The 27,164-nt window shown below is 37.8% G+C and overlaps 4 protein-coding genes across 10 annotated transcripts; 3 read left to right on the top strand and 1 right to left on the bottom strand.

Moving 5' to 3' along the window:
* The first annotated feature begins 626 nt into the window (after positions 1-626).
* On the top strand, positions 627-7,032 carry LOC119072401 (UPF0746 protein DDB_G0281095). 4 transcript variants are annotated; one of them, XM_037177611.1, is made up of 9 exons: positions 633-1,242; positions 1,942-1,944; positions 2,682-3,127; positions 3,198-3,365; positions 3,431-3,643; positions 3,709-3,816; positions 6,062-6,215; positions 6,286-6,436; positions 6,647-7,032. In XM_037177611.1, exons 1-9 carry the CDS (start codon positions 1,170-1,172, stop codon positions 6,747-6,749), a joined length of 1,419 nt encoding a protein of 472 aa, XP_037033506.1. In that variant the 5' UTR covers positions 633-1,169; the 3' UTR covers positions 6,750-7,032. The 4 variants fall into 4 exon arrangements, with proteins under 4 accessions (XP_037033507.1, XP_037033506.1, XP_037033508.1 ...); XM_037177612.1 differs by lacking the exon at positions 1,942-1,944 and having other exon boundaries at positions 627-1,242; XM_037177613.1 differs by lacking the exon at positions 1,942-1,944 and having other exon boundaries at positions 1,120-1,242; positions 2,674-3,127.
* Positions 7,033-9,828: 2,796 nt separating this feature from the next.
* Positions 9,829-25,180, top strand: LOC119072402 (matrix metalloproteinase-26-like). 4 transcript variants are annotated; one of them, XM_037177618.1, is made up of 6 exons: positions 9,829-9,840; positions 23,775-24,380; positions 24,446-24,496; positions 24,620-24,650; positions 24,711-24,881; positions 24,948-25,180. In XM_037177618.1, the coding sequence occupies exons 2-6, from the start codon at positions 23,820-23,822 to the stop codon at positions 25,079-25,081; spliced, it is 948 nt and encodes a 315-aa protein (XP_037033513.1). In that variant the 5' UTR covers positions 9,829-9,840; positions 23,775-23,819; the 3' UTR covers positions 25,082-25,180. The 4 variants fall into 4 exon arrangements, with proteins under 4 accessions (XP_037033513.1, XP_037033512.1, XP_037033511.1 ...); XM_037177617.1 differs by lacking the exon at positions 9,829-9,840 and adding an exon at positions 21,645-21,733; XM_037177616.1 differs by lacking the exon at positions 9,829-9,840 and adding an exon at positions 21,652-21,762.
* LOC119072398 (lysosomal acid glucosylceramidase-like) lies at positions 13,461-15,970 on the bottom strand. The gene is made up of 2 exons (XM_037177609.1): positions 15,063-15,970; positions 13,461-14,315 (listed from the first exon to the last, which is right to left on the bottom strand). The coding sequence occupies exons 1-2, from the start codon at positions 15,916-15,918 to the stop codon at positions 13,576-13,578; spliced, it is 1,596 nt and encodes a 531-aa protein (XP_037033504.1). The 5' UTR covers positions 15,919-15,970; the 3' UTR covers positions 13,461-13,575.
* Positions 18,431-21,241, top strand: LOC119072403 (mpv17-like protein). Its single transcript, XM_037177620.1, has 4 exons — positions 18,431-18,886; positions 20,655-20,743; positions 20,797-20,909; positions 20,976-21,241. The coding sequence occupies exons 1-4, from the start codon at positions 18,764-18,766 to the stop codon at positions 21,230-21,232; spliced, it is 582 nt and encodes a 193-aa protein (XP_037033515.1). The 5' UTR covers positions 18,431-18,763; the 3' UTR covers positions 21,233-21,241.
* Positions 25,181-27,164: the final 1,984 nt, after the last annotated feature.

Below are 27,164 nucleotides of genomic sequence, written 5' to 3'. Positions count from 1 at the left end.
TCTGGGATTACTTGAAATACATATTTTTAAAACAATAATCCCTAGGTGAATTAAATGGTAAATTTTTGAGCCCAACTTTATTGCACTGAAACGAAAATCTGATTCAAATCAAATCGACCTTATGTATTTATAGTGAAAGAAAAGTAACAACACGGCAGATTAATAAAAACCAGGCAGGAGAGTCCATTTTTGAAAGGTCAAATAAAGGACCTAGATCTAATACATTATATGAAAATGAACTCAAATGAACACTAAAATTGAATAATATTATTCACAAAAATGAGGCTACTAGATTATTCAGGTCCCTAGTCAAATCAATCCTGCCTGGTTTACTTTACTATGCCGTGGTAACAGTCTGACTTTTCATAAAAAGTCTAAAACTTGCAAACACCCACTTTCAGAATTTGATAGTTTTGCAATGGTCTTAGTCAAGATGATGTCAAGACTCACAGCTTGCTTGCATAAAATTCCACGTATTAGGTGGAAGTGGTAATGTTACATTTTACAGCGATTATACTTTAAAGAAATAATTCTACAGCATTTCAAAAATTGCGCACTCTACTCAAAACTTATCCACAATTCACAGAGATGGCGCACAAATCGAATCAGAAACTTTCTGTAGACTTATCGGACAGGTATACCAACTCGGCGAGCTCGAATACAGCCTACTCGCATTTTGTTCATCGTGAAAAATAAAAGTAAGGAAAATTCGGTGTTTTCTTTATTTAAAACTCCAAATAAAATAGAATAATTTCAAGCTAAATAGTTTATCATTTACGAATCAGCTGTGATTGCGACTAGAGTTCAATTCCACAAGAAACAAATCAGTACAACCGAGTGCAATAAAAGTTCAAACAAAAGTTTTCCAAAACAACGCAAATTAAATTCTCTTTTTCCATCATTCGATTGAATCGGTTCCTTCGCGAGAGCTCGCATTTTTAATATTTTTTTTTGTCAAAACATGTGGATTTATGCGCCCAATATTCCATGAAGTGTCATCAGAATTCGATATTTTGACTGTGATAGAAGTGCTCGCTTTTCTACCACGATTTTTAAGAACAATAATTTTCCGCGAAGATTTTGTTGCCTACGTTTAGTACATGAACGTAGATTTGTTGGGAATAATCGGAATATTAAGCGTTTGAAAACGAGTAAATAGACAAATAAAAATGCAGAACTGTAGTCGGCCTTTCAACGAGTACACCCATGCCGAATTAAGACCACCGCGAGGAGGAAATAGTGGTAAGTCCATTGTACTTTCATGTTTACAACTTACGATTTTACTACTATACGCTATGGTGCTGAAGAAGACGATGAAGAGAGCGCTGCATCGCCTCACAAATATTATTCGATTTTAGCTTTTTCGTTTTCGGGTGATGTTCCGTTTCGGCAGCACCATACGCAACAGTGGTTTCAATATTTTTTTTTCGTTGATTTGTGATCTAACCTCAATCGTTTGACCTCATTTTGCATTAAAGTTTCGATTTCGATTTGTTTATGTCTAAGTCGTGTTCTGTGAACCACCCGAACCATACGAATAGATTAACGTCCACAATCATTTCACTTCGATTCATTCGGGACCATATTCCATTCAAAAATTACATGGAGACAGAGAACAATTTGTATACGTGGAAACGGTTCAATGTTATTGATCAGAATGTAAAGTGACTTGTGTCTTGCTATTTTGCGTTGTTCAAATACGAGATGCAGCTTGAACTGTTCTGTTTCAGTGTATCGCGTTTTGTTATGCCAAGTGTCTTTTGTTGTACGGTTTTTCGACACGTTTTTTGTCGTCTTGATGTCGCGATGATGGGTTGTCAGCGGTCATTTGCTTCAGAGCAAACCTTCGCTCGGTATTATTGTCACGTTTGGTTGATTTATAAGAGTTAGTGGTGAGGGTTATAACGAATGGGAAAGGGTCAAGCTTTAAACAGATCCTAGCTGGTAAGAAGTACAACTTGACGATTTGTCACTCACTAAGGCTGGATTTCCACTCAACGAAAAAGTACTCCGTGTGAGAGACAAAATTGAATTCTTTTAATTTCTGCTTTGTTTACTTGACAGTTGGTCTCTCACGGAGTACTTTTTGTTGAGTGGAAACCATACTTAATTATGTGTTGCCGTTCCTAATGATTGACCTTACCTTTTACTCGAATCAGATGAAAATCGGTCGGGTCGTAATGTTTTGCCTTAATTTTGACAATACTTCTGCATAAACGAAGCAAAATCGTGTAAAAGTGCACCAACACACTGGTTTGGTCGCTTTACTCTTCATTTCTGTGCCTTCGGTGCACAAAGCAATAAACTCACTCGTAGCACGAACTTCGTATACGATTTACCTGCACTAAATGACTTTGTTTTTTGGATCGACCACTGCTTGCCTCTCCAACCGTTTTATACACAAAATTTGTTTTCAAAGAAAAACGGTAAAAAGAGCGATCTAGGTTAGTGACTGGTATACTGTCAGAGTTTGTTGCTTTTTTTCATTTCACATTATTGCGTCTATGTCGGCCGTGTTTCGACAAAGTTTAATTGCACGGTAAAATTAATTCGCGGAAAGCAATTTGATGTTGAGGTCGGTTCGTTAACAAAATAAATTTTTCTTCGCTTTGTTGACGATTTTCGATGTAGTCTACCAATCCGGACCAGAAATTATTTTCCCTGTTTTTCTTTCATTGCAGCTGCCAACCACAAACTGTCGGTGGATGCTCCAGAATTCGTTCCACAAACGAAAATTCCGTCAATGGATGTGGGTGTTGTGCCACATCAGCAGCACACACCATATCAGCCGTACCATCAACTGCCGCACCAAGTACAACATCATAATCCACATACAATGAACCATAACAATCAGATGAATCACAATCACACGAACCAGAAACGAAGTGGTCGATTTTCCGTTCAAGATCGTTTGGGCCTTGGTGGACCGGTTTCACATCAGCAGCAGCAGCAGCAGCATCATCACCACCACCATCATCAACAGCAGCAGCAGCAGCACCATCATCATCAACACTACAATGTCGGTTCGTCGATGGGTGGCGGTAGCGGTTACCATCAGCAACAACAACAGCAGCAGCAGCAACAACATCATCAGCAGAATAATGCGGATGTTAGAGGATCCAATCCGGTAATGCAATTGATTTGGTTGCATAATTGATGGTACACTAACACCTGCGACCCGTTTCTTTTTTCAACAGTCGGAAGCCGAATCCCATGTCCTCAGCTTCTTGATTGAAGTGATGAGAAAGTTGAACGCTGATCCTGGGTCATTCGAATCATACCAAAAGGAGCTGAATTCACTGTACCTCGAATATGCACACAATGAATTTGTCATCAGCAATGCCATCGAAATTATATTTGACCAGGTAACCGAGGACCCATGACCGAGCCTTTTCGATTATTAACCGTTCATTTCTATCTCCATCCACAGTCCATCAATGAACAAAATTTCCGGTACATGGGAGCACGGATTTGTCGCTTACTCGATGCTCTGGACGCATCGCCGGACAGTGTGTTCAGACATTTGTTGCGCCTGAAAATGAACTACAATCAGGAAGAGAATATGGCTTTCATCACCAACGATGCACACAAAGTACGCGGCACAACATTATTCTTGGCTGAACTATACATTCAATTGCAGAACGTAAGTGTTGCGGTGTTGCATGATGCGTTGATTCGTGGTGTTTGACTGAAATGTTTTGTTCGCAGGACGGACATAGAATCGGCGATGTTGCCAAAAGCATTTACAAGGCAATCAGTTTATTGTTGCAGAAGACCACTCCGGAGAACATTAAATGCGTTTGTCAAACCTTGAAGGTAAGAAATGTCTTTTTTGAGTATCTCGTTTTCGGGGAATTTGATTGCGCGAGTGATGAAATGAAATTCCGTGGAATATATCAATGGTTGATTGTGAATGATAAAATGTACCTGGGCGAATAAGAAACGAGTACGCTGAAAGTCTGATAATATTTTTCGTACATCTGATATGGTCAGCAGCGTCGCAATTATGGTCAACACCATGCCACTTAAACCAAAAAAACAAAAATATTATGAACACGAAGACTAACCGGAATTCGTTGTTACACATTGATACGTGCCGTGAAATTAAATCATTCTTACGAGCAACAAAGTCATAACGTCGTTTACGCACGAAATATCGACATAATGTTGAGTGGCTCTGTGACAAAATTTAATTTCTCTCGCGATTTTCTTATTATTATTGCCAATGATGGTGTCATATGTATGTCGCAGTCAATGTTGCTATCTGTTTATTATCAACTGTACTAAGGTCAACATTCGTTTGTCCAGTGAGAAAAGACTGACCAAGTGATGCGAAAATAAAATAAAAATTCTTTTCGCAGAGGTCCCACTTTTGCCTGGAATTTTTTTTTATTAAACAGTTGAGGGTTAGAGTGGTCGCTGTTAATTGGATTAGCCGAGAGTTCAACTCTGGTAAATTAATTTACAAAAGATTTCATCCTGTGTCTGATTTTATTCAGACCTGTCATGCCCGTTTCCGATTGACCAGTTCAAGTTTTTTATTTTATTTATTTATTCATTTCATGCGAAACGCCCCCTAACTAAATAGCCTCAATACAAACAACACACACTCTACGGATAATATCGGCAGAGTCGAAATTTTGCTTGATTTTTGCAAGTGGCTCCAGGTGGTTCCGGCTGGTTCCCGTGGTCCAATCGGATGTATGGAAGGTTCCCTTAGCAAAGGAATCAGAAGTAGCGGTTAGGGTTTCCGTGCCAATATTACATAATTCTAAAACCTGACCTGACCCTGACAGGCTTGACATTAATATTCAGTTTTTATATATCGATTCAGTTCGTGTTAAAACAGATGGTTGAGATCACGTTTAACTAGGCGTTACCTGTTCTGATCCTAATTCATTTGACAATTAAAACAAATCTAAATGTGAAGCGCAAGATTCCATAATTCCTACGGTGGGATTTTATCTCAGGCATAGAAAATCGCCAACAGCGACGTACCAGACGACTACATTTACCGACCTTGGTAAATTTTCGGTAAATAGCACCTGTAGATAGATTAGAGTTTTTGGTAGGCTTCTTCCACTGAGCAGCATGAACCCAGATCAAAGATCCTTTGTTCCCTACTCCCTGACCTTTAGTACTTCCATCTGGAAAATTTCCCTCTTTTCGATAAGAAGTCGTTAACAGCACAGCTGCGGGCTAGAGCTTAGTAATATCAGAATGCGATTTATTGTCTAAATTTGCTGAATAATCGGTAAATGGTGCAGTAATTTTGACCACTTAAACGTATTTCATTTGGGCCAGGGCGATATAATGTCAAACGACAATGATCCACCGAACCGAAAGATATTGCTAAGCTGATGACAATTGTATTAGAAATCGTGCGTTAATTTACATGCTCTGACCTACAGGTGCTATCTAACGAAAATTTCTCGAGGTCGGTAAATGCAATATGTAACAGGGATGGTATGAGTTTTGTTCTTCGTACTATTTTATGGAACAAAGGAATTTGAATTCTTATAATTGCTGGCTTCAAAGTGACATTCAATCAGTGCGCACGCCTACGAAAACTGGTTTTATAGCCATTCCCACTTGCAACATTTTGTATCCTGCGACGTGCGAGTTTTTCTACGAAGATTTTTTTTTCGTATGCTGCTGAGTATGCGTGGCTAGGCCAAATTGAGGTTGATGTGTTATATTACAAATGTGGAGCTCGATGGATTAAAACGGATGCACTAAAACGGATTGAGAAGGGTTTCATTTAAAGACCAACGTAATAGCCTTGTGATAGATTACCTGATTGAAATTTGATGAAACTTTGGTGGAAATTTTTGACTCTTTGGAAATTTTGAATTTGCTGAGTAATAGAAAGAATTAACGAGACCGATCCCCGAACCATCGCACACCCCTACTGTACATTGACAACTTCATATGACCGATACTGCTAATTAACCGTAGGACGTTTTAATCAGCAAGCGTTCATCTTGCTCGATTTCCTATCCCATCTTAAAAATGTTATTTTGTGACCAAATTATTGACAAATAATATTTCCTAATTGCAGCTGTGCGGCTACGAACTCGAAATTGATTTTCCCATGGAAGCAGCCGACGTTCTCAGCATACTTAAACAAGTGAAAGATATTGATGTTTCAACTGAACGATTATTGAAGTCTGTGCTGGAATTGAGTCAAAATCGTTGGGGACGAACTGAAGCCGGTACGTCGCACTATATAACCATAATCGTAGACGCCGAGAGTGTTAATGAATTTTCCGTTAACAATTTCAGTCCTCAATGCACCGATAATTGAACATAACATTCAGCCAAACTACAGTAATGATCCCGTGTTTTATGGGCCCGATGGCGAAATAATCACCGAAGAAGAGAGCAAATTCCTTTCCGATATTCCAGCCTATCCGAATTTCGACTATTGTGAAGAGTAAGTGGATATTGTTGCTTAACCATTATCTGTGAATGGAATGCGTGGATTTAATGTTCAGTGACCGGTGTCCGACTTTTGAATTATTTACCTAATTCTCATAACACCGGCGTTCACTGACATTTTAATCCGCATTCCTTGCAATGATAACAACTCGTTCTCGATTGGAAATCTATTCAACACCGGCTCCCTTTCTCTTTCTTTTTACAGTAGCAATGATGCCGATGAGCTGGCCGAACCTGAACCAGAAATGGATCTAGAAATTCAAATGGCGTTTAAGGACTTTGTGAAAAGTCAACATAATCAGAAATGATAATTTTGTTGTGGTAATGTGCGTTTTCCAGATGTAACCAGAGAGACAAAGCAATTCACAGATAAGACTTATCAAGCCACAACAATATATATAAATAGTACACACGATGAATGAGAGGAAAAAAGAAAAACAAAACAGAGAAACAGAATTATTTAAGGAAATAGTTAAAGAAACAAAATAAAACAAAAAAACGAAAAAATACTTAAAGCAAACAACAAAAAATGTGCGCGATGCTCCTTTCCTTAGCTTACAAAAAAAAAAAAAAAAAAAAAAAACAGAAAAATCAACAATAAAACTCAGCACAATAATGAGAGTGACGGAATGCCGGAATGCATTGTGTCGGTATTCCCGGTTCTCTCCCGATTATATTTCGAATATTTTTTTTTTCTATTTCACAAATTTGTTTTTTGCTTGGACTGTTTCGTTTCCATAAACAAAAATTTATTAATTATACAAATTATATACATCATTGCAAGAGCAGCATTTTTACATCTCTATTTACCATTCTGTTGCCAATCAAGAATTGTTGTATTTTCTTTCTTCTTAAAAAAAAAAAAAACAGAAAATAAATAAAAAATTAGAGTAAAAATCAGTGTTTTCATTTGGCGACAGACGATGAACCAATGGAAGACGCGGTAGTCTCTACACATAGGGTGTAGCGGTGTTTACTAAATGTCTTAGTTTTTTTAGGGCTCAGCCAGAAATCCACTCTGCTGGTCCGTTTGATCATTTTCTGGAAGAATAAAAAAAAACTTTTAGTGCTGCCGCCAGATCGATTTTCGAAAATTTCGGCTCAGTGTACATAAAAAGTTGGGTTCATATGGTAATCTAATTCTCCAGACAAATGAGTTTTCGAACGTTTTGACATTTTCTAAATATGCGAATTCGAATAAAAGTCGTAGTTTCGATGAAAGTGCGAATGTAATAGTACATTTCGTACCTAGGACTAAAAGTCTTTTTTAGCGTGTGAGAGATTTCCATTGTCTGGAATCCAGACAGAGCCGAAGGCGAGGTCTGGAATCGAATACGCTAAAAAAGACTTTTAGTCTGTGGTACGAATAGTATTTTTCATATTGGACGAAGTCGCACCTTTCGGGTCCTAAGGTATGAAATAGTACATTTCGTACCTAGGACTAAAAGTCTTTTTTAGCGTGTGAGAAGTTTCCAGACAGAGTCGAAGGCGAGGTCTGGAATCGAATACGCTAAAAAAGACTTTTAGTCCGTGGTACGAATAATATTTTTCATATTCGACGGAGAAAAAGTGCGACGAAGTCGCATTTTTCGGGTCCTAGGTGTGAAAAATATTTTTCATACCTAAGACCCGAATATAAATATGAATTCCGTCGAATATGAAAAATATTATTCGTACCACGATCTAAAAGTCTTTTTTAGCGTATTCGATTCCTGACCTCGCCTTCGGCTCTGTCTGGAAACCTCTCACACACTAAAAAAGACGTTTAGTCCTAGGTACGAAATATACTATATTTAGACTTGATCTTTTTCGTAAAATATAATCTGTGAAGTCTGTAGATTAGATTACCATATGAACCCAACTTTTTATGTACACTGAGCGACCGTAAAAAATCGATATATGTGTAGAAGACAGAAAACGACGAAGTTTTCGAAAGTCAATCTGGTGGCAGCACTAAAAGTTAAAAAAAAATTCTTCCAGAAAATGATCAGACGGACCAGTTGAGTGGATTTCCGGCTAAGTCTTTTTTTAAAACTGCTACACCTTACTATGCAATAGATATTTAGCAAGTGGCAAAAAATCCTTTGGATTTTTTTTAATTAGAAAATGTTTTCATCATGTTTTCAAATTGTAAGAACTAAATATCTATGGAAATCCACCAAAATCCTCAGCGATAAACATTTATAAGTATCGTCATTTTATAAATTTCTTATTTCTCGTATTTCTCCCACTTCACTCATTTCTCCACAACGAATATGAGAGAAATAAGAAATTTTTAAAATAACGATACTTATGAATGTTTATCGCCGCTGTAACTCAAAATGAAAAACCTTAAAAATTGATGCAAATTGTTGAAAATCCAGCAAAAAACGGTAATGACTCTTAAAAACCATAGAAATTATTCAGAAAACGATTGAAGAGATCTTTTGAAAACGGACCTACCGAAAAAGGACGCGTCATTTTTTCTCGCCTGAGTTGTGAAATAGTTATTTGTTAACCAAGCGGAGAAAATAGGAAATTCCACCAACAGCAAAAGTTTGCGGCCAGAGCGAAGCGACTATCGCTATTCGCTCACCCTTTTCTCATCCAATATGGCTCACCCGTCTTTTTAGGTGAGATAATGATTATTTTCTCACATAAAATGGTCTCTCTCTCTCAGAATGAAAACAATACGCTATTTTCACAACGCTTCATCGTGGTCAAAATAAGGATTTTCGCAATAAGTGACGAAAAGTAGGACTTTTCGTTGCCTTTATTGGGAAGAACGTTATATACAACTCGGTGATAAATGCTTTTTTCAGAAATCTGTTCACCGATTCTTTTCATTCATCGCTGATGATGTAATAATAAAATTACGAAACGTTCGACAGAAGACATAACCGCTTTTTAGTCGCATTCGGATCGATAAATTGAGTAACTTTCAACCAGTAATTTCTCATTGCCATGCCACGATCAAGAAACGTACCAATTCTTTTGGTTAACAAACATTATCAGGTCTCTTACTTCCATCGATCAAAGTATTTTTAATCTCTTGATTTCAAATCTTGTCCTTCAATTTTTTAACATGCATTTTACTATATAAAGGACCTTACCATATTACCCAGAGCTTGTCAATTTTTGTCGTCGTTATCGATAACAGATGTAGACTAATTTACTGATTGATTCTTCGAAATAGAAGCAATCGATCAGGGCCGCACTTGGTTGTTGACGGGAATCGAGTTACTGATCTTTATAAATACAATGTGATTAAAATTGGTTCTCGACAAAACGAATCAATTGAAAAAAGGCTCGAAACGTGCAGCAAGTGAAGCGAATGTGGAGACGATTTCCGGATCTAGTAGCGGTCAGAGGTTAGAGACAGCAGTAAATTTTCGGTTGAACAAGCTTCTGAAAATTTACGTAGACAAATTGCCTTCGTGTGATGGAAAAAGAGGGGCGTATTGTAATCGACCAATGGTACAACACTTTATTTTACCTGGAAGTCAGACTAACTCCAGGGGTGGCGTTATCTAATATGCAGAACAATCACCAAAACAAACTAACAAACAGAGCATAATTACTCTTCCCTTTCCCATGGATCGCGTGAAGCGAAAGTGGAAATAAAATGCTGTTTCGACCTCCGGAACCAGTGGCGGTCAGAGGTTAGCGTGGTCTAACCATCTTCAGTCGTTTCCACTGGTCCGTTACACGAGACAGCAGTAAATTTTCTGATTGAACTAGTAATTTGAAAATTTACAATAAAAGTTCTGCCACCTTTCGATGGAAATTTCGAAACTTAGTGAGAAGCTACTATCAAAATGTACCCACAAAACGTAGCTCAACAAAGAGAAAATTCACTTCAATCAAAAAACAAACACGGAACAAAAACCGACGTAAAAACAAACTAAAAATCACTCACCCCACCAGCTCACGCAGTTGACGAAGAACGAATTGAGATGACTGACCTATGGCATGTGTGTACGTGAGTTTAATTTATTGTTTTGATTTTGTCTGAATTTGTGATTTTTGCTTGAATGTTTGTTTTCGCTGCGTTTTTTGGGTTGATTTTCTGAGCAGTTTTCCCACGTATTTCCGAACTTTCCATCAGTAGATGGCAATTTTTAGTGAGTTTGTCAGCAACTCGTTCAACGTTGCAAACTCACGGCTGTCTTGGGAAGGGATCAGTGGAAACAACTGATGATGGCTGGATCACGCTAGCCTCAGACCGCCACTGAATCCCGAGGTCGAAACAGCGTCTTGGCTTCATTACTTTCACTTTACGTGATCCATGAGGGTACGGGAAGAGCTTTCTTGCTCTGTTGGTTTTCGAATTTGTAAGAATTTTAACTGTTGGCTCTTTCGATTTGTAGAAATTCTGGGTTTATTTCTTTTTGTACACAAAAAGTCAGTTTTGTACACAAAACTTACATTTTGTACACAAAAAGTTTATTGTTTATTATTAAACCATGATTTTGTACACAAAAATGATTATTTTGTACACCAAAATGCTTATTTTGTACACAAAAATGATCAATTTGGACACAAAAAGTTCATTTTGTACACAGTAAGTTCGTGTTGTACACAAAGAAGTATAATTTTGTACACATAGAAATATCATTTTGTACATAAATTTGATGATTTTGAGAGATATAAGAATATATTGATTCAGCGACGTTAGCGTGTTTTAATAATGAGCTGTTTGAGATGAGAAAGTAATTGGTAAAAATTATTTATTTATGTAGCAGCACCGCAGGCCGTGGAATATTAAAAAAAAAAAAAAAGCGGGGTCGAGGGGCGGCAGCCCCCGCAGTGGGGGGTCAAGGGGGGTACAGCCCCCCTTGCGGGGTCTAAGGGGCGGAGCCCCTAGCGGGGTTTGGGGCAGAGCCCCATGAACGTACGGCAGCCTGCAGGGCGTAAAGAAAAGCTCGCCGCAGGCGCGGGGGTTTGGGGGCGGAGCCCCCGCACAAAGAAAATACATCATCCTACAGTAAAGACAGTGTACGAAACAAGATGTAGTCCAATGACAAAAGATTGAATTAAGCAAATATACTTTTGAAAGACTACAGACACAAATTACACGTTCTCTTCTCTAACTGTATTACCTCTTCTTTTTGGTGCCGTTGTTCTGTTAATTATTAACTTCTAGGAATGAAAGTGCTGCTCAATGCAATTTATGTTTATAATAAAAAAATCTCTCAAAATCAAAAAACACAGCCAATTGAGAACTCTCATTGTGATAAAGCTTCTTTGTTTTGTCACACTTGATAACTTATGTGCTGAGATCGCGTAAAGCTAATTCAAAAAATTGCTAGAAGCTTAACAAGATTTTGTGTACGAATAGTGTTTTCTGTGTACGTTGTTACGGTTTCCGTGTACAAAATCAGTTATGTTTGTGTACAAAATATTTTTGTTTGTGTACAAAACAGACCTTTTGTGTACAAAATAATCAATTTTGTGTACAAAATCTTTAATTTTGTGTACAAAATATTTTTTGTGTGTGTACAAAAGGGACGTTTTGTGTACAGAACGTACTTTTTGTGTACGAAATGAAATGAACCGAAATTCTGCCTTTGGATTTGTAGACATTTTGCCTTTGAATTTGTAGATGTTTTGCCTTTGATTTTGTAGACATTTTACCTGTGAATTCTTGTTTAACTTTTTGTTTTTATTTTAATTTAAACGTTTTGACTCTGAATTCTTAAGAGTTTTTTTGTAGGCATTTCAGCTTAAGTAGCTTAAATTTATAGGCATTTCAGCTCCTTTTAGTACCTCTTTGTAGGCATTTAAGCTCTGTTATTTTGTTCATTCAAGTCTTTTCAAAAATCATTTCAATATTTTTAGTCTAATAGCCTCGCGCTGTGGGTGAGGTCTACTGTTGCATTTAGTCCGTTGCTAAATCGTAACGTAAAAAAATTCCGGCGCTGCCCTTTCTATCCGTTCTACGTGAAGGATGGGCAATACCACATACCCTGTTCCATGTGATAGATGGGTAAAACACTTTTCTGATTAAACTCTGTCCAAGTTTGGGTCACTACATTGACTGAATCAGTATTCTGACAGGATCAGTACGTTGACAAAAGGAATTTTTTCGTTTTTTCGTTCTCCGTTTTTCTTTGTGTTTTCGTTTTTGTTTTTTTGGTTTTTCGTTGTCGGGTTTTTCTTCTTTTTGGATTAGGGGTCGTGCAGTTTTGTTAGTGTCAGTGTCAATGCTTTTAGTTTGTGTGTTTTTGTGGTTTTCGGTTTTTTGTTTTGTGTGAAATTTGAGTGGTTTTTGTGTGAAGGAGAGTGAATTTTTTTGTGTGGAGGCGAGTGAGGTAATCCGTGCGTGAGCTGGTGGGGTGAGTGATTTTTAGTTTGTTTTTACGTCGGTTTTTGTTCCGTGTTTCTTTTTTGATTGAAGTGAATTTTCTCTTTGTTGAGCTACGTTTTGTGGGTACATTTTCATAGTAGCTTCTCACTAAGTTTCGAAATTTCCATCGAAAGGTGGCAGAACTTTTATTGTAAATTTTCAAATTACTAGTTCAATCAGAAAATTTACTGCTGTCTCGTGTAACGGACCAGTGGAAACGACTGAAGATGGTTAGACCACGCTAACCTCTGACCGCCATTGGTTCCGGAGGTCGAAACAGCATTTTATCTCCACTTTTGCTTCACGCGATCCATGGGAAAGGGAAGAGTAATTATGCTCTGTTTGTTTGTTTGTTTTGGTGATTGTTCTGCATATTAGATAACGCCACCCCTGGAGTTAGTCTGGCTTCCAGGTAAAATAAAGTTTTGTACCATTGGTCGATTACAAGGTTACTTTACTCTGTCGTGCACGTCACACATTAAAAACCAGAAACAATCCAATATCTCCTCAGTACTCACTCTGTAATTCAGTCGTTATTGCAGCATCCACTCTGCAATTCGTACCATTCTTCTGGTATTGTTGGGAATGAAAATGTATAGATTGAACAAACGAAATCGTTTCAATGAAACTTAAAGATTGATTTTAATTCTTAAGCAACTTGAAAATTCATAGAAATGATAACAGATGGCGCTGCGCTGACCGCCTGTGGGGCTGAAACGGCGGAAGTAAAGCCATCTGTTATCATTTCTATGCGAAAATGAAACGTAAAACGAATTTTTCGACGTTAATTCAGAACATAAATCAATTTAATTGTACACATAAACCACACTGGTAACAGATTTTGCATCCAAACTCAACTCAATCCGTGCTTCCATCTGCGTGTCAACCAGTCTGATCGTTTTGGCAAACAGCTCACGATTGTGTAAAATTACTGTAACAGTGTTATCAGAACACTCAAATGCAACAGCTTCGATACCAAGGGACACAGTGCTCAGATAGGATGCGATACGCTTGCAACCGGTCGAAATGAATTTTGAGAAATGACCGATACCAAAATACATTGGCTGCTTATAGAATTCATTTCCGGTCGTTTCGTTAACTATGATCGATGCATCCACAGCATTGTCGATGTTAACAGGACCTCCCTGTTCGTTTAACCATAAATTCCAATCAATCCAGCCGGTATTCCAATGTAAAAAACTTTTTATATATTTGGATACATAATCTTCACACCGATCCCATGATCCGGAAACAGGACCACGACGAGGATCACCTAAGCCGGAACCCGAACATGATTCTGTGTTTAATATAAGTTTTGTGGGATAAGCAATATGGGCCACATCGTTCAAAAATGCTGGTATATAATCATCCCAATACCAATGAACGCCAAACATATCAATGTAATTCATTACATCGGCTGCACCTAATTCCATCAATCCGAAAGAGAGTGGCATTTCCCAACGCTGATCATCGCCTGTTAATATTTTCACGTTAGAGAATGGTGAGTTTTTCAATGTTGGTCCCAAATTTTTGCTGACCCATTTGCCTGCGACAAAAAAAATTGTTGGCAAATTGTTTGAGTACACTCAGGGCTCATTAGGATTCATAAGATACCGAACATTGCCGAACCCGAAAATATATTTTACTCATAAAGTTATACTCGAGAAATGGCACTGTCGATAATAGGAAACAGCAAAAATACATGCGAAGGGGAAATCAGTTATCTTGAATTAATGACAGCGCTACCTTGACACTTATTGAGTATAACTCAAGGATTTTACTTATAAAACGTCTTGGTGACTAATGTAAGTTTGTAAATAGATTTTGGGAATTGTTCTCATCACTTTAACAAAATCAGTGATTTGCACTGCCGGCAAATCGGTCTTTCGAGCTCCAAAATTTTAAATTTTAAATTGGACCATGAAAATATTGTTCCTATGGAGTGACAAAAGACCTACCTGCTGACAGCGTCAATCAGGGACAAACCCAGAAATATTGCTCAAATCTAGAGCGGTTCTATACCAGAGAAAGGCTAATATTACAGCTGTCGAAACGGCGTCCCAGCCGTCATATTAGCATCTCTCTGCTCTGTACATCTAGCTGATAATTATGGCGACTGCAACTTCGCTTTGACGGATATAGGTAACATCTGAATGAAAATTGGGTTGTATGAGAGTAGCATGCAATTAATTTTTCTATCATATAACCCAATTGTCATTCGGGTTTTACCTCGCAGCGACGTCCCAGTCGCCATAATTATTGTCAGTCTGGCGATGAAATAAATTCAGTTCACCTTGATCAGAAGGCCACCATCCGAGACTCATAATGTCTGTTAGTCCAACGATTCCATTTGTGGGTTCATTACCCGTTGAAATAGCATAGACATCAATGCCGTTCGCTTTCATGAATTCCAAAAAGCGCAAATGATAATCGGCATATGTTTGGTTAAATTCGGGTTTCAGTGTACAAAACCAACCCGACCAGTCCTCGCACGTTTTCATCCACACAGGTGGACTCCAAACAGCAGCAAATAATTTCAGCTCTGATTGTGGTTTCACTTCGAATATTCTATTCAGCATGTACACAAGGCCCGAGGCCTGATCCCAATTCGGGTCGGATTCATTGATACTCGGCAAATCCAAACTGTCGGGCTGATGATCTTCGAAGAATGCGTATTTCTTAAGATCAAAATCACATCCGCCAATTGATGTCCGTATTAGAGTATAGGCCAGACCACCACTCGTGAACACACTGTCCAGAAGTTTTCTTCGTATTGGATCGGTTGTGGCGTTGTACAGATATCGCACCGAGCCGGTCACTGCACCTCCGAAACCAATCATTTCTTGAAATTGAGACGTCCGATCAATGCTGAGCGTAGCATCGGTTATAGGAAGAAAAGGAAATATAGGAACTGTTGGAAGCGTATCCATTTCGCCCGCCTGTGATTCGTATCGCTTTCCAGCTGCAGATGAAGTTACTACTTTGAATTCACGTTCCTCGTTCGGTCTGACGAAATCAAATTGATCGCAATACGTTTCGTTACAGACGCAAACCCCAGCCCGAAAGGCGCATGGTACATCCTCAGCCGATATTGAAGGAATCCATGCGAGAAGACCGATTAAGAAGCAAACGGTTGTTAAAAATGACATTGTCTCGACTCGGAAAGACTAAACTGAACTGCTTGGTGTTACTGTTCTCTTCCAGGCAATTTATAAGTCATTTAAAAATCAAATCTAATTAAACAGAGACATTTATCTCACTTTGAAACTTTTATTTTTATACAACTGTGCAATAAAGCTTTTCGTTTAGTGGAACAAATAAAAATGGAAATAATATTTGAATTGTTATCATCTAATGGATGCATGAGTCTTAACTTTCCTTCGGAATGTCAATTATTGTTTGTATGTGTCAGCAATGGAGGGGAAATAGTGATGAAAAATATGTCCTTGAATTTAGCACAAGATTAAAAACACAAGATTAGTAAATATCTTGATATATCAAGATTTGGTGACACGAATCTTGTTATATCAAGATTGGGTGACCGTGACACGAATCTTGATATATCAAGATTCATGTCATCGGATCTTGATATATCAAGATTTTATTGGTTAACAAATTAAGGACTAGCGTCACTGTGCACAGAATTCTCACTACCAGAGCTTGAGAAAAAACAAATTAACTCCTAAGTTACCGACACCGTTCCGGCGCCCGGCTCGCATTGCGGCACTCCGCTTCGCTACGGGGCAATGGGCCGGAATGGGCAATGGGATCGCTCGGCGTGTTAAAACGCTGTTTATGTAGAATGAAATTGGTATTAATCAAATTGGACTATTCTCCGTCAGGCGTTAGGAATCGTAATCACTGACAGTGAAAATATGCAGATAATCTATCACCCTTTTTCGTTGATTTTACAGTGACGTTAGAGTATCTGAGACGTTATTTATTCTTCGTAAGGAATCATAAGCTCTGATAGTGAGAATTCTCTGCACGGTGACGTTAGTACTTAATATGTTAACCAATAAAATCGTGACAGATCAAGAACCGGTGACATGAATTTTGATATATCAAGATTCGGTCAAACAAATCTTGATATATCAAGATTCATGTCACGAAATCTTGATATAGCAAGATTCGTGTCATCAAATCTTGATATATCAAGATATTTACTAATCTTGTGTTTTTAATCTTGTGCGAAATTCAAGGACATTGAAAAATCCCGATCCACCTATACGCATTTCGTTTGCCTCTTCTTGCACTTCTTTCTCCTCGATTCTCTCATATATATTTAGTGCAGGGAAATCGGATTTACCGCGCCCAGAGAAATGGTAAAATGTGACGCCGCGCTACCTTTTACCATTTCTCTGAACGCACAGTTCATAGAAGAAATGTTCGCTGAACTGTCCAGACTCCAGACCAGTGCTGGAAAACTGGTATTTCTCTGTGTGAATGCTGTTTCAGATATATGTGTAAATGTGTAAATGGCACCAAATGCAAACTTCTACATAAAATTTATGTTGCGCTATGGCATTCTAAACTTTATTTGCATTCTAAATCGAAAGCAACCCAACTTTCGTAATGCCAGAGAGATCATAACAGACGGTGTTGCTAAAAAAACATTTTTTGCAAAAAATTCACACGGGTACAGCGACGGGTATGAAAGAAAGGGAATTTTCGGGCTGATGTGATCATGTGAATAGTATTTTAGATGACTAGGGATAAATAAATGAAAAGTACAGTTTTCATGTGAATTTTGTTGATCCGAGGCGAAGCCGAGGTCAATAAACACACGAAAACGAGACTTTTCACTTTTATCCCGAGTTATGCAATGGCTTTTACATGATGAGGGCGTCGAAAGAAGTGCTTCAAACATGAAAAGTACGGTTTTCGACGCATGTAGCATGTAAAAACTATGACATGTTTTAGGGATGAAATGAGCGATTTTCTGTCGTCAAACTCTCTTGGCATGTAAAGTAATGTAAACTCGCGGAATTTTGAAAACCGACACATTCTCTGTTTTGTGGTTTTTTAGCGAATTCGACAGAACTCGCCTCTGACTCGTGATGAAACCCCCCTCATTCGCTAAAAAAAACATTTTATCATACGTTAGGTAAATAAATAGCACCCTTGCCTAGCTATGTTGTGAATTGACGCTACGTGGAATAAACTTCTAGCTAAATTAATTTATTGGCTTCATGTTCAAAAAAAGCTGCTAGAAGGTTTTACTTTCATGATAAATGGAAAAAATTACTATCCAACGTAAGCGAACAAGCACCGAAACTGCTAAGAAAATATTTATCGATTACTTAGCTGATGGTGCCAATGAGACTATGGCAAGATAAAACAGAAACAAAACACATCGCCTTCATTGTACAGAACACTCTGAGTGCGGAAGCGAGTACAAATCAAAGTAAAATTTTATTATTTTGAATAAATATCTTTGATTTATCTAAGTCATGTTTCACTGATGCAGACCAAAACAAATGAACCTCATATCAGTCGAAGAGTATAGTGATATACTAAACGTTAAAATAAAACCTTGATCACTTAAAATCAATTAAGCGAGTTTATATTCAAAATTATTCACAATGGAAATAATGCCAGCGACGGAGCGTATTACTATTGTGTGTTGTCGCTTTTTTTGTTGAATCAGTTGTTATTTCGTGGTTAAACTACTAGCATATGATTCCATATACGATACACTAATCAAATAAGAACGTTTATCAGTGAGCCCACATAAGTATCAGTGAATTTTTATTTGATAAAATTCATAAATGTTTATTCAAACCAAACCGTATATCGACTATCGACTTAGATTTACCATATAATTACATGGCATTGAAGTCGTATTGACCATTCCGGTTTATTATTACGTGACGTGAATTCGGTTATTTATATGAGTAGCGAATACATAATGCAGTTGAACCCTTCGTACAGTTTCACCGCATAGAAGTTTAAACGAAAATAAAATTGCGAAAGAGAAAGTTTCAAAGGGAAATGGCATCGAAATACCTTCAAAGCTTTTTCGTAAAACATCCAATAATATCCAACAGCTTGATATATGGTTCGCTCTATGTTGGAGCGGAATTTTCACAACAATTTATAACGAGGAAAATTTTGGTGGGTGATGGTTTTCTCACCTCTATTTTTTTGTAATATTTGCTTGTCAGTCCACGGTGCGGTTGAATGAATTTTAACTGAGCATTTCGATGCACTTTTGATATTTTTGCACAAAATTTCGCTGGAGAAGGACACATTTCACTTATTCATCCAACATGAGTCATTGCATGTGTATGGTGTCGATGGACAGCTGAGACTTCCAGAATTTCAGAATTAACCATTTTAGGGGCCATTCACAAATTACGCACGCTCTTAAGGGAGGAGGGGGGTTTGACAAAAGCGTACGCTTCATACATTTTTGAAATTTTCTCCATACATTTTCGCGTGCAAGGGGAGAGGGGGGGTCTGAAATTTCGAATTTGGTGCGTGCGTAATTTGTGAATGGTCCCTTAATTACAAAATTTTTTAATAAGTGCGTCTCAGGTGCCTCTAAAACTTGCAAATTTTACCAAATATTAGGGAAAAACTTTGAGCTACTGTCAGCCTCCATGTCTGTTTGAAAATACCGTTTTTTCAGCCTAAGCGTGTCTCTGCCGGCTTCACTTGTACTTAGGGTACCAAATTTTTGTACTTTTTGTTATTTGAATTTCAGGCACTATCGATTGAAACCACAACCAGTTTTCCACCACTTTCTCTGTAGACAGGATGGGCTAAGCACCAATGTCACCGTCGGTACGGATGAAAATTTAACATTTTTGTGGAACCTTGTTCAGGGCTCCGAGCTGACTTATAATATCCAAAAATATCAAAAGTGCATCGAAATGCTCAGTTAAAATTCATTCAACCGCACCGTGTGAGTCATTCATGGTCATTGTTTCTCTACTGTTCAATTTATTTATCAAATGATCTCTCAAATGGTATGCTTATCACCGTTACTTGTAGTTCTTCTTAAGGTAATAAATAACTATAAAATGACCCTCACCGACATAATGTCCACTTTAGATTCCTCTGTTGTATAAAACTTTCGGTGAGTCTCGGTGCAAAGTGTTTTATTAGGCTCACGATGTGTATATTGTTACACTTTGCACTCGATAATTACCTATCATGACGTTTAATCTATTCCTCCTTTTGTTTAAAGTGTATCACCTACTGTTTGATGGAAACTCTTCCAAGTGCAATATCGAAATTTTAATAATTTTTAATATTTGGTGGTATACATAGGTAGCGAGCGAGCGAGGAAGATTATGATACCGCCTCACATAAAACCTGGCGATCAAATTCTCTTTTTCTTTCGATCAATTCCGGTTTTTCAGCGATCCATTCATCTTTCCGTTCACGGAAAAAAAATATTACAAGACAGCTGAATATTACGTTCCGCATGTATATTTTACATACTTACTTACTTACTTACTTACTTAGTGCTGCTAAGTCCCGAATTTGTACAGTATAGCAGTGCATTTTTCGTGGTAGTTGAACAGTACTATTGTACTGTTGAACAGTATTTTTGTCTATTAAGCTATACTGTGTACAAGATAGATGAGAATGATGCCCTGCTCAGCTGAATTTTAACGCATTTTAGTTGTAAGTCTATACTGCTACGTTACACATTTGTACTTGTTCCGCTTCAAAAAAAATGTTCAGCTGTGTTAAAAATAATTTTTTGGGTGTTGCGATCAGTTCTTCTTTCCTACAATCAATTTAATTTGCCATTGGTTTTTAAGACAACTATTGTTAAGTTTAACCTAAAGTTTTTCTGAGAAACGAAATAGGGAAACAGAGAATTTAACATTTGCAAATAAAATATTTAAATTTCATTCTTTGATCATAGGCGGAGGAAAAGTCCAACATTGATAAAGCAACATTAGTTCGGTATGCAGCAATGGGAACGCTTGCTTATTCGCCAATTCTGTACAATTGGTGAGCTACAATTATTCGACCTCAAACAAAATTGTAATCAAAAACCGTTCCAGGTACAAATGGTTAGATCGCACTTTTCCCGGAACGAACAAAGCGATCATCGTCAAAAAACTTGTATTGGACCAATTCGGCGTAACACCGGTGCTGTTGGTTATATTTTTCACTGGTAGAGTTTAATAGACAAATCACCATAATCGATTGTAAATTGAAATTTTCCGCTAACAATTTATAGGAATGTCTATAATGGAACGTAAAAAGGATAAACTGGAAGAGTGCAAGGAGAAATTTCTGCCGACATTCGCACGCTCATGCTTATTTTGGTTGCCAGCTCAATCAATGAATTTCTTATTCGTTCCGCCAAGATTTCGTGTGATCTATGTGGGCTCATGCTCATTTCTGTGGGTCAATATTTTGTGTTGGGTTAAGCGCCAACAATACATCAGCAACGAGGCGGTGATAGAAGTTAGTAATAATGTTAAGAGGGAATGATGCACAAGATGATATAGAACGATAAGTAATTGTCCATTTCAAACGATAAAAAATAAAAATTTAATTTGATAGAAAATGAATTGAGAACAAAATATAAGTCTTTATGATCTACAACTTCTCTCAATCAGAGCCAATTTTATGGAGTAAGCACATTTCATTTCACATCACTAATAATTTCGGACAGAGTCAGTGAGCAAATTCTTAAAAATAGCCACAGCTTTGAGGACTAGACGTGAATGCAAATTTTGGCGGAATTGATCCTCGAAAATTCTCGAAAATAGGCCCTGCCAAATCGTGACGACTACGAGAATAACTGTTATCTATGAAACAGAGTGTAAACGAATAATGTTCTTCGGTTTCAACAAGTGATAATGATGTCGATTCGCTGAAATATCGTCCTCTTCGTTAATTTGCTGTGGTAGTATCGGTTTGGTGCTTAAAATGAGTGGTCAGAGCCCTTAGTTCGGAAGTAAAAATTGAACGAATCTGATATTACTGGAGGTGAGACAGAATTAAGACTGAAAACGAACGTTAGTGCATTTCATTTAATATGTTGTAAAGACAATCAATCAACCATTACTGATGGTATGTAGTGCCAAACATGTTGTTGCTCGTCTCTGTAGCTACAACACCAATGGTGATTATGGTAATTTACGTTATACATTACCTTAGAGCTTTCAACTCACTGTGCTTTACATGATGAAGATGAAGCAATGTCAATGCATAATTTACATGTGAAATAGTATTTTATTGCCTAACCACCCGGAAGGTTGTAGTTACATGTACATTTACCCCCACGCAAAGTGGTCATTACATGAGGGACCTTTTTGTGACCGTGAAGGAAAGCTCTTTCCCTACCAAGTGAGGGAAAGCTTTTCCGTCCCAAGTGAAGGAAAGTTCTTCTTTCACAGAAAAAATGCATCATCTGAAATATTGTTTTGAATTCGTCTTCGCCTTCAGCTCGGTTATGCAATTTCTACACTTGTCAAAATAACAGTTTCCAAACCTCGTTGCTTAAAAACACACTTGTGAGTTCGGCTCGTATCACAAATTGATCCCTCATGTAATGAATGCTTTCCTCCGCATCCAATATAATCTACTATTACTTGACTTGGGATAAAAAGATGAAAAGTAGAGTTTTCGTGTGAATTTTGTTAATCCGAGCTATGTAGTCGATTTTACATGCTAAGGGCGTCGAAGGTAGTGCTTGAAACATGAAAAATACGGTTTCCGACGCGACGCATGTAAAATAACATTAGCACCTGTCGTGAGTTGTAGCCCGAACGAAGTGAGTCCTACAAGCGAGAGTGCCTAAACTCAATCGTCCAAACTGTAAATCCGCAGAACATGAAGTTGCAATTTCAGGTCGGATGTTCGATTGAGAGATAGCGAGAGAGAGAGAGAGAGAGATAGAGAGATAAACTGATCAGCGAGCTATCGAAATTTCCATAAAAGTTATTAAATGAACGAGACACACTCTCGTTCTTATCGATTGATGCGGGTCATGAGCTATTAAAATCAGCAGATTTTCTGGGAAAACCACAACTAATATTAATTGACATGCTGATATGGTCTTGGGAACGTTTTATACGTATGTGTTTGTGGACAAACAAAAAGTTTCTCAATTAAAGCCAAAAAAGTTAGAATGGAAAATCGTATTTAAAAAAAATGGAGTATCCAGCAAAAAAAATCGTTGGAAGTTGTAGGATTCTACATAAAACCCGGGATCGTGGGTTTTCTTTATAAAAAATACATTTTTTCCCGACACTCGATCACCCAGACTTTCTTTTAAAAAAGAATTGCTTCGTTTTTTTTGCTTCATACAATAACAGTTGATAACTCTCAATATCACTTTGGTGACCCTCGAAGAAAGCAAAATATTGACGACAATCGTGAGTGCAAGATTAGAATTGTCTAGATGTGACACATTTTGGTCTTGTTGTTCAGACATAATTGAATAACGCCGGAGAATATTGTAAACAAAAAAAATGCAAAGTCGGTTAATAGTTGATTTGTTGATTACGTCCTAGTTCAGAACTGTGAGTGTTACAACCCAAACTGAAGGCAAAATACCAGTGTCCAAACAAGGACGTAAGATATTTGACTTTACTAGTGAGGTAATGTGGCCTTTCCCTCACTAGTGAAGACCCTTTCCCTCGCTCGTAAAGTAAAACGCCATACTTTAAACGTGAAATAATTTGATATCTCGTATCACGATGAGTAAAAGTACCTCGGGCTTCAGCCCTCGGATACTTTTACTCATCTGGATACGAGATATCAAATTACTTCACTGGTATAGTAATGTACTATTATTCACTAAAGAAATGAGTTTTAACGTTCGTGTCAATGAAGTAATGACTCATTTTCCTGGTGTGCAACGAGTAAAATAATTTTTTACATTTCAATAGTAAAGATTGACTACTACCGACAATATATCAATTTCCCTTTTTACTCACTAAATTATGTTGAGAAGATTGTGACTTCTCAGCGCCATCACCTAGGAAGATGTTATTTTTAAGCAGAAGAAATTTTAACTTTTCAGCTTTTGAAAACCACAACTCACGAAAACGAATAAATTTACACCAAAATGAAGTGGAAAATCTTGGTGCCGTTTGTTTTGTGTTCGACATTTACAATGTGGCTCAGTGTGGGGGCTGAACAGTTTTATTGTGACTATGAATCGGAATCAGATCCAAATGACTTTTCGATGAGAGACCAACATAACCACAACGACTTGACCTACAAAATCACATCGTATACGAATAAACTATCAACATCGGAAGTCAACGATGTCATAGCGGAAGCATTCAACGCTTGGTCTGCAGTTACAGATCTAACATTTAGAAAAATAGACAGTGGCAAACCGGATATTGACATTAAGTTTGCGGAACAAAATCATGGATGTAGAAAGACGTTCGATGGACCGCGAGGAATTCTAGGTCACGCTTCTAAGAGATATGTACATTTTGATGATAGCGAAAATTGGTCCACGCAGGTTAACAGTGGCAGTGTCAATTTATATTCAATTGCGGTTCACGAAATTGGACATTCGCTGGGATTGGGTCACTCTACGTTTGACGAATCAATAATGTACCACAGGTACAGACCGAGTAATGTAATAACGAAATTGCACCGTGACGATATTGATGTTAGTAGTAAACTTTCATTCCGCATCACATTTAATACAAATTCATCTCAATTTTCATCTCACAGGGCATTCAGAAGTTGTATGGCGCAAAGACCACATCGGGAAGTGGAAATGGTGTAAGTGTCAATCGATTTTGTTTCTAGGACTTTCTAAGGTGTAGAAGTCTGCGCATGGGACTCAAATTTCTTAGGCTCTAATTCAGTCTCTCAATAATGTTTTCATCATACACGAACTTTCAGAACAGTGGTGGTGGTGGTGGTGCATTAACTGGTATTTTTCTGTTGCATCTTTTTTCTACCGAATTTATCAACATCTCAATATTTTGAATAGATTGCTGGACGACAGGTTGCCAACTGAATACATGGGCCGTGGTAGGCTGCCAACATTATCAACGAGTAGAGAAAAGTAAGACTGCATGCCACGGAGGATATATGTACGAATGCTGCATAGGAAGTTCGGAACGCAGACAGCCTCGCACACAGTCAACTGGAACAACATCACGTATACAAAATTTTATTGTTAAAAAAACGTTTCCTGAAAAATTCATTCTATTCTCAACACCTACAGGTTCATGGTCAGAATGCTGGACGACAGGATGTCAACTGAATTCGTGGGCGGTGGTTGGTTGCGGGCATTATGGAATGACTCAGATCGAGAAATTCAGCTGTCCTGGAGGAAATAAGTATAAGTGTTGCAAGTGAAATCCGATTTTTGTGGCTGAGAATAGAACACCACATTCGTATCAAGTAGCATAAAATTGATGCGACAGCATGCTTTTTGATGATGGAATAAAGCAAGATCTACTTTTACATCTTGATTATTATTTCTATTCACCCTGACTGACGATCTAGGAGTGCCTTATTGAAACGACTAGTCATCTGCTATCGACAACGCCGACACAAATAAGCGATGACTATAGGTAGTGTTCTATTATAGAAAAATTATATGAGAAAATGGTGAAGAGTGAAGTGATAGATTTTGCATTTAACACCTGAAGATACTTTACACAAATGAAGTAACAGATTAATTGATTTTGTTCCGTTTCGTTTACGATTTCACTCCGAATTTTCGGTATTCGGTCAAAATAACCCCACCAAAATAACGAATTGTAGTAATAACTAATGTCAAAAAAATTATTGGAAAAATGACGAGATGACCAGTATATCGACAAAATTCGAGGATATCGACAGAATTCGAGGATATCGACTATATTCGAGTCTATCGATAGTATTCGAGTCTATCGACTATATTCGAGGATATCGACTATATTCGAGGATATGACTATATTCTAGTGTATCGACAGAATTCGAGGATATCGACTATATTCTAGTGTATCGACAGAATTCGAGGATAACGACTATATTCGAGGATATCGACTATATTCGAGGATATCGACTATATTCGAGGATATCGACTATATTCGAGGATATCGACTATATTCGAGGATATCGACTATATTCGAGGATATCGACTATATTCGAGGATATCGAATCGACTATATTCGATTATATCGACTATATTCGATGATATCGACTATATTCGAGGATATCGACTATATTCGAGTATATCGACTATATTCGAGGATATCGACTATATTCGAGGATATCGACTATATTCGATTATATCGACTATATTCGATGATATCGACTATATTCGAGGATATCGACTATATTCGAGGATATCGACTATATTCGAGGAAATCGACTATATTCGAGGAAATCGACTATATTCGAGTATATCGACTATATTCGAGTATATCGACTATATTCGAGGATATCGACTATATTCGAGGATATCGACTATATTCGAGGATATCGACTATATTCGAGGATATCGACTATATTCGAGGATATTGACTATATTCGAGGATATCGACTATATTCGAGGATATCGACTATATTCGAGGATATCGACTATATTCGAGGATATCGACTATATTCGAGGATATCGACTATATTCGAGGATATCGACTATATTCGAGGATATCGACTATATTCGAGGATATCGACTATATTCGAGTATATCTACTATATACGAGTTCGACTGTCATTGGAAGATATAAAAATTGTGGCTAGAACTTGCCCAGAATTCAATAAGTACAACATCGCAAATGCAAATACAATTATTATTTTTAGGGAAGTTAGCGCCGCAGGCCGTGAAGAAAAAAAAATAAAAAAGCAGGGTCGAGGGGCGGCAGCCCCCGCATAGGGGGTCAAGGGGGAATATCCCCCTTGCGGGGTCTAAGGGGCGGAGCCCCTAGCGGGGTTTGGGGCAGAGCCCCATTAACGTCTGCTAAGTATGAAAAAGCTCGCCGCTTTTAAATTATAAGAAAACGAGTTCGAGACTGACCCTAAATATTATGGGTAATTATCAGTGTTTTGTCCTCTTTTTTTTCACCGGGGTTATTTTGGTAGTAGTTATTTTGTCTCGTCGATATTTTATTGGGGTTATTTTAACCTAGAGCCGAATTTTCTCGACTTTGTTTCCTTAAGAGCGATATCGCGAAAACGTCGACCAACTTTGGGACAAGTGGTCGGGATTCTGGTCGAGTTATAGCTCGTTCGATTCGTGGGACTGATGCGAGTAAAACGTAGTACTACGTTTGGCGAAATAAATTTTGTGGTTGGCGCTAGAGGGCGCGAAGTGATGGTCTGCATGAGAGTGACAAAAATCGTTTTTGTGTGATATTTCATGTAAATAAAAAATAATCGTAAAAATTTTTTCAGCACGATTGTAGGCCTTGAAAAGACGCTTATTTTGAGTATACACACGATCATGCACATT

Source organism: Bradysia coprophila (genome assembly GCF_014529535.1).
Source record: "Bradysia coprophila strain Holo2 chromosome IV unlocalized genomic scaffold, BU_Bcop_v1 contig_81, whole genome shotgun sequence".
NCBI lineage: Eukaryota > Metazoa > Arthropoda > Insecta > Diptera > Sciaridae > Bradysia > Bradysia coprophila.
Note: the sequence above shows the minus strand (reverse complement) of the source record. Positions and strands in the feature narration are given on the sequence as shown.